Source organism: Clytia hemisphaerica, unplaced genomic scaffold, assembly GCF_902728285.1.
Source record: "Clytia hemisphaerica strain Z4C2 unplaced genomic scaffold, Clytia hemisphaerica genome assembly, whole genome shotgun sequence".
Lineage (NCBI taxonomy): Eukaryota > Metazoa > Cnidaria > Hydrozoa > Leptothecata > Clytiidae > Clytia > Clytia hemisphaerica.
The window spans coordinates 185,789-196,040 of record NW_027103806.1 but is presented as its reverse complement, the minus strand read 5'-3'; the positions used below and the strand labels follow the sequence as shown (position 1 = coordinate 196,040).

At 32.2% G+C, this 10,252-nt stretch overlaps 2 protein-coding genes across 4 annotated transcripts in view; both read left to right on the top strand.

Moving 5' to 3' along the window:
* Positions 1 to 10,252, top strand: part of LOC136806412 (uncharacterized) — a 54,900-nt gene that overhangs the window by 17,235 nt on the left and 27,413 nt on the right. The gene's annotated exons all lie outside the window — the stretch shown is intronic.
* On the top strand, positions 124 to 9,285 carry LOC136806411 (uncharacterized). 3 transcript variants are annotated; one of them, XM_067062978.1, is made up of 19 exons: positions 124 to 295; positions 649 to 880; positions 1,176 to 1,318; positions 1,474 to 1,580; positions 1,885 to 2,041; positions 2,154 to 2,345; positions 2,706 to 2,808; positions 3,420 to 3,575; positions 3,817 to 3,951; positions 4,108 to 4,224; positions 4,436 to 4,547; positions 6,388 to 6,507; positions 6,683 to 6,723; positions 6,904 to 6,975; positions 7,110 to 7,253; positions 8,057 to 8,191; positions 8,377 to 8,472; positions 8,618 to 8,716; positions 9,254 to 9,285. In XM_067062978.1, the coding sequence occupies exons 1-16, from the start codon at positions 279 to 281 to the stop codon at positions 8,117 to 8,119; spliced, it is 1,911 nt and encodes a 636-aa protein (XP_066919079.1). In that variant the 5' UTR covers positions 124 to 278; the 3' UTR covers positions 8,120 to 8,191; positions 8,377 to 8,472; positions 8,618 to 8,716; positions 9,254 to 9,285. The 3 variants fall into 3 exon arrangements, with proteins under 3 accessions (XP_066919079.1, XP_066919080.1, XP_066919081.1); XM_067062979.1 differs by lacking the exon at positions 8,057 to 8,191 and adding an exon at positions 7,765 to 7,860; XM_067062980.1 differs by lacking the exons at positions 8,377 to 8,472; positions 8,618 to 8,716; positions 9,254 to 9,285 and adding an exon at positions 7,765 to 7,860 and having other exon boundaries at positions 8,057 to 8,185.

Here is a 10,252-nt window from a genome sequence, read left to right as displayed (position 1 = left end):
CAGAAACTCTTATTTCTTCACATATATATTGATAGAAAACTTTTGTCAGGTGATGTTTGATTTTTTGTACATTAACCAGGTAGGTCTCTAAAAGTATCACTTCTTTTTGTTTTTTTTAGATGAGTGAAAATTTTATAATTGAGAATGACCAAATACAGTGTATATATAAAAAGAAAAAAAGATATTTACTGGATGGCATTATTAATATAGTGGGGTATTTGGTGAAAGAGGATGTAACAGTTGGATACTTGTGTTCCTGCAGATTTAAAAATAGGGAAATGCAAATGATTTCAAAGTAAGTTGAAAATTAAATAAACTGAAACTTGAACCACCTAAATAAAGAGAACAAGTTTTATTTTTTCAGAGGGCTGATATAGAAACGACTGTTTATTGCATTTTTTTTCACTTGACAAAAATGAAACAAATTCTTACACTGTCAGTTGTTTTTTGAATATTGAAGAATGATAGCTAAGTTTCCTAACAATAGACGATATCGCATTTAGATAAATGCAATGCATTCTGGTTTCTAGGGACTCTCAAAGAAATTATAATCTATTCTAGATCATAGATCATAATTCCTTCGAATGGTCTGCTCAATTTTTCGAATGTTATTACAAAATATTAATGTTTGAAATGTTTTTTTTATAGAAACATCCTTCTTTCAAGGACAGCGTTCAACAGTTTAGATAAGCTACGAAATAGTTTGAGCAGTGCTACACGACATGAAATCCTTGTGAATGGAGATATTCCAAATGTGAACAAAGTGATTTCAAATCTGAAAGACTGGCTTGTGAGAAACATTACGGAACCAAGGAATGTGAAAGTTCCAACAACAATAGGCTACAGTCTAGATGATAAAGTTTGGTACTTAAGTCCCGAGGTAATTATGATTACACTAATAATATGGGGAACAACCTCTAGAATGATGTTTTAGAGCACTCTACGCTGAGTGTATTTTCAAAGCGTAATAGAAGCATAAACTTTACACCCTGTTGTGTGCTAATTAGAATATTTGACTTGGATCAGAGCCTGGTTTGGTCCATATTTTAATAAATTTTGTTACCTATCGCCTTGTTGAATAGCTTGTTATCAATTTCTTGTATTTTAATGGTTTAATGTTTAAAAGACACTCTGATAGCCTATTAAAATATATGATACTTGTTACTCTCTTACAGCTTCAAATTAAAAATAGAAAGATCTTAAACGAAGATACAAAGGTTTTCATGTTGTCAACACACGACAGTGACCTCCAAGATCTGGAGCTAACTTTGGAGCCATGTTTACTTGAAAAGTCAATATGTAAAAAAATTAATAAAAGGTATTTTGAATTATTGCAGCTTTTATACCCACAATTTACCTAAGGCCTGCTTAGTTATGTTTTTAATACTCTTTTAAATGCTTTCTTCCTCGAGATATAAGTTAAACTTGTTTTTTATTGATGTATTTTATAATGAAGTACTTCTTGAATTTTAGCTTGATATTAAAACTTAATGCATTTCAATGCAATGAAGACAATGCTGTTGATATGAAATCATTTGGTTTATCAAGGTTATTGATGTCTACCATTGACACTGAATTGGGTATATGATATTTCAATATTTTCTTTCTTCACTTCCCATAATCAGTAATTCACTCAAGATTCCATGAAAAACTTCCCTGTTTATGAGACCTAACCGTTCAGTAAAATGTTCCCATAAATTAACCTTGTTCGTGCAGATTCGTGCATTCATTTGTTTTATAAGAATGTTTTTGTATTGAAAGATTTGTCTTTTGAATTGTCGTCACAAAGATGGAAGATGTGTAGAAGTGTTTTTTCTTTATTAGAACCTTATACATGTCCACCACTAAAGAGAACTTATTTAATTTTAAAAATTAACTTTATAGATGAAAGCTCTCATATCACCTTGTTGTTTGGAAAAGAAAAAAACATTGGAAAATCGTTGACACAAAAGATTCTTTTCTATGGCCAAGGAGGAGACCAGTGGAAGAAGAGCAGCCTTGTACTTGGTGGTGGCAATTCCGTCCAATCTGGCATATCAAGGTAAAGATTGTATTCAGAAATATCAATGATACAAGAGTTTGAAGTGTTTAAACCTGAAATCCGTACCACCTATTTGCTCTACATTAAGATTAAAATTGTCTTATATTCATAGTCGAGCATTGCAAGAAATATGTGGGAAGGCTTCCGTGATCATCACAATAAATGATTCAACAATGACACCAAGCCAGGCCGAAAACCTTCTTCAAATACACGAAGGAAACACACAGGGGTCAAAGAACATGGGTACAATGCACAGTAAATGTTGCGCAATAACCATCTCATCAAACAATGAGGAACCTGAACGGTAGGCCACGTTTAGAAATCCGGATGATTTTCGTAGATCGAATCTTTTTAAAGAATAGAGAAATAACCTTTTTTTGGTACAATACTCGACCTCTTGGGAAACCCAAAATATTGTTTCCCCTGCAGAACTTTTGTTCGTGACTAATAACAGAAGTTTATAATACTAAGTAATATCTTACTCTAATTGTGAACTTCAAATGTAATAAAGGAAACTTTTCTGATATTATTTCTTGTAATATTATATAAATGGAATTGGCTATTGGCTGAAATTCCTTCTTCTGAAAAAGGACTCTGAGCTCTGAAAGAGATTTCGAAAAAATGCGACACAGAATATTATGTTTGTTTGCTCTTTCCTTTACAGCTTGGATGGAAGAACATTGCGTTTTGACTATAAAAGAGACGCATTGACAGAAGAGAACGAAAGAATAATAAAGGAAATAAAAGTCTTGATCGAAGAGCATAAGGTACGATACTACTAATTTCAACAAATGAAGTTACCTTTTAAAATTACCTTATTGCTTATGAAGTGGTTTTTTTTGCAATGTGGTATATGCTTATATGCTTAACTTGTAATTCACCAAGCCAAGTTTTTGTAGAATCTCAGAAATTTCTTAAATTTTATAAACTATTCGATTCGACAACAGCGTGCAGATACAGCGTGCAGATTTTAAAAGCAATGGAATGTCTTCTTTTTTACTTCACAACTTCCAAACCTTTTTGAAGTGTATTTGTATTATCATACTTAAATGTGTGTTGGAATATAAAAAATTGATGACTTTAAAAGTATATCAGGCTGGCATATTTGCTTATGTTATGCTTAGGAAATCTGCAAATCTGAGCCTCCATATGTTTCTAAGCGTTATGCTTATAAAAAAAACATGTATTATGCATAGTGTCTTGTACTAACTACTTTCCCCCTTGTATTATCGCATCTTTTCAGCAGTACCAACTCTTTTTGAGTAAATTATTTTAAAAAAGTAACAAAAAGGTATACACATCAATCGTGAACAGACTTATAATACATCTGGAAATATCTACAACAAAATTTTTATATATCACCATCATTTATTATTAGGGTTTTCTATTGTCATGGGTGATGATATATCGTGACCGTTGGTTGAACACCATGGCACAGATAGACAAAATCACCGAAGTCGTCAAGTCAGCTTTGCCAACAAGACAACCAAGATGGCAGGCTGCTTTTGGGTTGCTGATTTATACCAAGATGTTGGTAAGTGTCATAGGAGAAATAGGATTAGATAAAATCGGGGATAAAATCTATGAATAATTCCAAATTATGAAAAACAAGATTACTTGTGACTTCCTTTCTGTTTTACTTCAATTTCAGCCTGTTAATGATTAAGTTAACTAAATAGCAGAGAGAAACGAGAAGGTGCGCAAATTTAGCGTTTGGGCCTTCAGAAGGATAACTTTCTTTGCTATTTGAAAATAAACTTTTTTAAATTTTTCAGTACTTAAGAACTATTGGAATTCACTGTGATCTCGAAGAAGAAATCACTTTACTATTGCAAAACAACTGCCATGTAGAGGATATTTCCGTCTTTCTAACGCTGGAGAGAAATATCTTGAATAAGGCCAGTGTACCTGTAAGTTTTAGTTATTTTTAGTTTTTGGGCTATTAAAAATGGCTTGCTTCTTTAACAATTATTTTTAGTGTTATCCCTGCTTTTGATCGTTTGCTTACAAAATGTGTCTCAGTTTGATATAATTTTTTTTGTATTTAATTACTGATTTATTTTAAGCTTACGTCGTGGCTCTGTTGGAATACCAAAGTGGGATTGAAAAATGGGGAGAAGGTTGATGTATTAGCAATAAAGCAAACTGTTGTGAGCGAGGAGTTTGTTGACCTAAGTAAAGAAGTAAGTTTAGTTTGACGCTTAAAAAGCAATATAAAACAGTATGACATTTTTAATAGGTGTTTATCCGTACATTTATTTATGTATGTTTCAACCAATTTTGTTGTTTTATTCTCGTTATATTAATTATGACTTTAAAGAGAAATTTTCAATTTAATCTATATTTTCTAATCTGATTTTAATTTTCAAGGCACGTTCTTCTTTCGACTTATAGCTTCTACAAAAAGAATTGGAAGAGATTTCTACCTCCGCTTGGAGTCAACCCATTTATTTTTCCGAGAATGAAGAAAAAATGGGTTCGAGAAAAGATAACGATCCTTTAAAAGGTACTTTGATTTTGAAATACATCTTTACCCTTACAGCTGAATCTCTGAATACCTTAAGGGAAATTTTCGCGGAATTTAATTTCGCGGTTCACAGCTTAAAATTCGGAAGTTTCGCGGGAATTTAATTTCGCGTTTGGGAGAATTTTTTGTTTCACAAAATGGCCTATTTTGCCCTCAGAATACGAATTTTGGGGTAGTTATTTTAATCCTGAAAATATTCGTGTTTCGCGGAATTAAATTTCGCGGATTTATTAAAATGAATTAACAAACAATTTGTAAAAGTAGTTTTTTGTTATAAGTATCAGGGTGCATGTAGCCTGGATAGGGTGCCTAAAGCAAAAGTTTTATCTTCAAATCACATAATCGATGTTCTGACTATGATCAGAGCCCTTAAGGTATTTACTGTAAAGCCAAAGATGTGTCTTCTGAAATGGACTTAAAATAACAACAGATAAATACACTTTCTCTCGAATGCTTTTTCACATTTTGATATTAAGCAGATAGTCGACAAGAAATATTGGTTATTGAAAAATATATGTTGAGATTGATAATAGCTTTTCTTTTCAAATTGTTTAGGTCACAAAGTCTAGTAGAGGCCACTATGTCTTCCCGTGTGCAGCAGCTTGTGCAAAGAGATTTTATGATTGAATATTGTTCCTTGAATGTAGAAGATCAAAATTTGAGAGGTGGGGCCGGGTGTGACTACTCGTTGCCATGGAAACTGACGTCATTGGTTACTATGGCAACCAAAATAAAAAGTCGTCAAAATTGAAAAATTTTTGTTTCATTCGAAAGAGCATGAAAAACTGATGAAGAAAAAGGTCACAACCTATATCTGAAAATGAATATATTAGGAGATATAAAGGAAATAAGGCAAAATGACGTCATAAAACGATGACGTCATCGAAAAATCAAAATTTGCCAAATTTCGAAAATTTTTGTTTTTTTGAAAAGAAGACCCTCCAGTGAACATAAAGTATTATTACGAAAACGTTTGAAAATTCGTTAAAAAAAGTATATTGGTCAAAATTGACAATTTCATTTTTTGCCTGTCGAAGGTTGGAGCTTGCCCAAGCACATTACAGGCAAAATTTAAAAATATCAATTTTTGCTCATAGACTTCTTAAAAAGGATTTTCAGACTTTTTCGTAATAATATTTTTTGTTCACTGGAAGGTATTCTTTCCAAAAAACCAAAATTTTTTGAATTTTGGCAAATTTTTATTTTTCGATGACGTCATCGTTTTATGACGTCATTTTGCCTTATTTCCTTTATATCTCCTGATATATTCATTTTCAGATATAGGTTGTGACCTTTTTCTTTATCAGTATTTCATGCTCTTTCGAATGAAACAAAAAATTTTCAATTTTGACGACCTTTTATTTTGGTTGCCATAGTAACCAATGACGTCAGTTTCCATAGCAACCGGTGGTCACACCCGGCCCCACCTCTCAAATTTTGATCTTCTACATTCAAGGAACAATATTCAATCATAAAATCCCTTTGCACAAGCTGCTGCACACGGGAAGCTTTTTCGCGACATAGTGGCCCCTACTATCCCTTTGAATCGTTTTTCTGAAGGTTTTCTTGATCGGTTAAAAACTGGTAAGTGACTGAAGTTAACTTTTTAAAGTAAATTTTTTTGTTTTGTTTTTATTTTCAATCTCAAACCTACATTAGTTGATTTACTCTACCTTTCGATAAAAAAAGTTTAAAAAAGGCGACAATCCATAGGTGATGGCAACCAGTTTTATCAATTCACATTACAGTATAATACCAGTTGAAATTTATGGACAACTTCCTGTCAACATTTTTTTTAAAGACTTTTTATCTTGTAAAGGTGATTATCTTGCGGATGAACCATTAAGTATGGCTGAAACAATGCAACATTTGGAATTGACTGACAAAATCGTTAACAAATTGACAAAGATAAAAAACATAATGAAAGAAAATATTAAAGGTGCTTTTATATATATTTTTTTTATTTAGACTGATTTTTTTTTTACTTTGAATGAAAGCATACACCCGATGATCGGCTTCAAGGCGTGAGAAAGAAAAACGTTTTTTTATTTGTTAGAATTTGGCATACTAACGAACTTATTAAAAAGTAGTTATTGTTTTTCTTTTATATTCAGGAACAACTACTGTGGACGATAAAAGTGACAGTAAAAATGAGGTATACCCTTTAGCAATTTTGTTTCTGGAATTTTCGATGTTTTGCCAAGTAAATAAAAAGGCACGTGAAGTAGAACACCTACACAGTATGCCATACTGAAAACCATTAAAAAACCATTAAAAAACCATTATAATTTTTTGTTGTTTTTTAATTCCTAGTTAATTTTAATTTCGATTTTAGATAATGCTCTCACCCGCTGCTCGAAATTATTGCTCAAAACTGCCACCAAAGGATGGTTATTGGTTTAAGCAGGTGAGATATATTTAAATTCCTGCGATATATTCTCAATTTCGAAATGAGTCATTCGAGAAGGAGTGATAAAAAAGATGGGTAATATTTTTTTAGTCCTTGACTAAAGAAATTGATTGTTAAATTTCATACTTTAGGGATATTTACGCGTAAAACGAAAAATTGTTAACGATGACGATGGCGAGGATGATGAAGGGTTGATAGCGAACATGATACCAAGCATAATACCGAGCATGAGGATGTTGACAGTGAACATTTCATCGTTGAGGAATCGCATCGTGGTAAGATTGTCTTTAGTGTACCAATGGTAACATGGAATTATAATTGAATCCCTCCTCTCTATAAACCTCATTTTACCCATTTTACTTACTTTGTTTAGAACGAACTTGCTTTTTGGACCTACCTCGGAGGTCCTTTAAATTAACCGATGTTCGTGTGTTCGTTCGTTTGTTACCAGCTTTTCTCGGGATTGGCCCATTAGTTTTTTCTGATTCCCAAAAAGTGACGGAGCCCGATTCTCGAAACAAAAATTCCGGCGGAAAATCCCGGAAATCGCTGAATTTCCTAATATTTCTTTGTTTTTTTTTTCACACAAAACATCATATATAGCAATGCTGGACCATATCATCAATTTTTTTTCAGTCCCTTTGCGTTTTTATTTTCTATTTCCATTCTATATTTACTATTAGGTAGGTCCATTTTGCATTCTGTTTGTTTGTATTTTACTGATTGCCTGAAACTGGGCTTAATACCAATATATCTCGATTCATATAATTTTTATTTTCGAATCAGTTTCACCGCTTGACGAATCTACAGAAAAACATCAGTCGTTCCTAAATGCTGCCAATGTAGTGAGATCAGATAGCACCGAAAATGAAAAACTTTCTGGTAAGTTATAGAAATCTTTATATACGATAACATGAAATTAAAATGAAACCTCTCTCTCTCTCTGCTAATCTTAAAATATTATTTTACTTGCTTCGTTTTGGACAAAAGTCCTTGCTTTTATGTATTTTACTGATTGCCTGAAGCTTGGCTTAATATCAATATATCTCGATTCATATAATTGTTATTTTCGAATCAGTTTCACCACTTGACGAATCTACAGAAGAACATCAGTCATTCCCAAATGCTGCCAACGTGTTGAAATCAGATTGCAACGAACAGAAAATTGAAAGGCCATTTTTGCATTCAAAAATGATTGGCGTATTTCCTAGTGGTAAGATTGTCTTGAAAAACCTCGGGGGGGGGGGTAACAGAAAATCATAGTGAAACCTCTTCGTTAATTTTAGTATAGCTTTTTACTTGTTTGGATAAAAACTCCTATTTTGTCTGTATTGATTGCCTGAAACTGGGCACAATATCAATATTTCTCGATTCATATAATTGTTATTTTCGAATCAGTTGCACCGCTTGACGAATCTACAGAAAAACATCAGTCGTTCCTAAATGCTGCCAATGTAGTGAGATCAGATAGCACCGAAAATTAAAAACTTTCTGGTAAGTTATAGAAATCTTTATATACGATAACATGAAATTAAAATGAAACCTCTCTCTCTCTCTCTCTCTCTGCCAATCTTAGAATATTATTTTACTTATATTTACAATATTTCTCAATTTATATATACTATTGTTTCAATATCAGTTTCAGCATTTGACGAATCAAAAGAAAATCATCAGTCGTTCTTAAATGCTGACAGCTCAAAATCAAAACGAAAGAAACCACTGTCGATCAAGAATAAAGGTTTGTAATTCTCGACAATACTTTGATGTCAGTTTACTTCTACTAAATCAGTACCTAAATTATGTGGAAATAAGACCGCAGCGTTTGCAATCTGATTAGAATCTTTTCATTTGCTGACATTCATGGGGGCGTACCAGTTTGTCGGTGTGTCGGTATTAACCTTTTTTGCGTCGGTGAAAAGTGAGTCGGTATTGCAGAACCAGAACCCAGAATCCAGAACCCTAATGAAATTTTTGTTGCTAGACGTGTTTTTATAGAAAAATTGCCCAAATTTGATGTTTCTTTATAAGCACAGTACCAATTACTTTGTTATTATGTTCTCATTGATTAGTTTTGATAACCAGGTAGATCCATAAAAGTATCACTTGTTATTCTTTGAAAATGTTGTATTGGCAAGTGATATAAGTGAAAAAGTTGAATAATATCCTTTAATAGGATCCTCTCTGAGATTATAGTTTGACTAAACTAAGGTAATGGACGTAACCTTGTACAATTGAAGTATCCTGTAATACGATTTTCTTTACATTTTTCTTCCAGAATCGAGGTTCTGTATTAAAGAGTGTAATGAGGTAAATCAGTTTTTATGTTAGAAATTCTCAAACTTTACAGTCGTTGTGTTTTTGGCTGATTTGCACAATTGACTCCACGTGAAATGTTTTAAGACGGTTATTGTCGAAAATTATTCTGATTTATATAACGAACTACTTAATAATATTCTTGATGCCTTTAAATACTTGAATTGATTTTGAAATTTTTTTTTTCAATCAAATTTATAGATTTATTCTTGAGGAGCGTTATGATAATGATAAAACGTTGGGGGAGCTACTAAGTATAAATTTTGTATTCTTTTTACAGAAAACATCGGATGGAATGATTGAATGTTCAGGATCTAAAGTATGTAAATTTCCTTGTTTTTTTTTAAGAGGCATGGCTTGAGCAAGCTTGAGGCTTCTTTGGGGCTTTCTTGGGGCATAGTATTTTACAGTATTTTCTAAAATGGAATTCCTTAGGTTCAGTTGCCAACTTTAATTATATTTCTTTATCCTATTTCCAGTGCCCGGGAGACAAATGGTTTCATTTCGCATGTATCAATATGGATCCTGATGATGCACCAAAAACAAGGAAGAAATGGTAACTTTTTTATTTTTTTATTTGAAATGTTTTTTTTTTCCTTAGAAATTATCAAATGATTAAAGCTACTTCTATTGTAATCGAGAATGAAAAGGCTTTAAACTGTTTCGTGATTCAAGCTTTCGATTTAATTTTTATTGCTCTTTGCCCGTTGAAGGTACTTTTTCTAATATCAATCCTTTTACTTTTAGGTACTGTCCATCGTGTGCACAATCAAATGATTTAAACTAATCAACTAATCAAATAATCGTCACTCTTTGCACTATTTCGTCGTGATTTGCATATACTGCATATATTATGAACTCCTAAAGAGATTTATTTACAGAATCAAGTAACCTTGATATTTTATAAAGTGCTTTATTTTATGTTCTTTTACTGTATATAACCCATAAAAACGATGAAATT

Excerpts from the sequence above, each read along its gene's own strand:
- LOC136806411 (XM_067062978.1), top strand. Across the intron at positions 3,952-4,107 it reads TGAATAAGGCCAGTGTACCT|CTTACGTCGTGGCTCTGTTG; the intron begins GTAAGTTTTAGT and ends ATTTATTTTAAG. Across the intron at positions 7,254-8,056 it reads CGTTGAGGAATCGCATCGTG|TTTCACCACTTGACGAATCT; the intron begins GTAAGATTGTCT and ends TTTTCGAATCAG.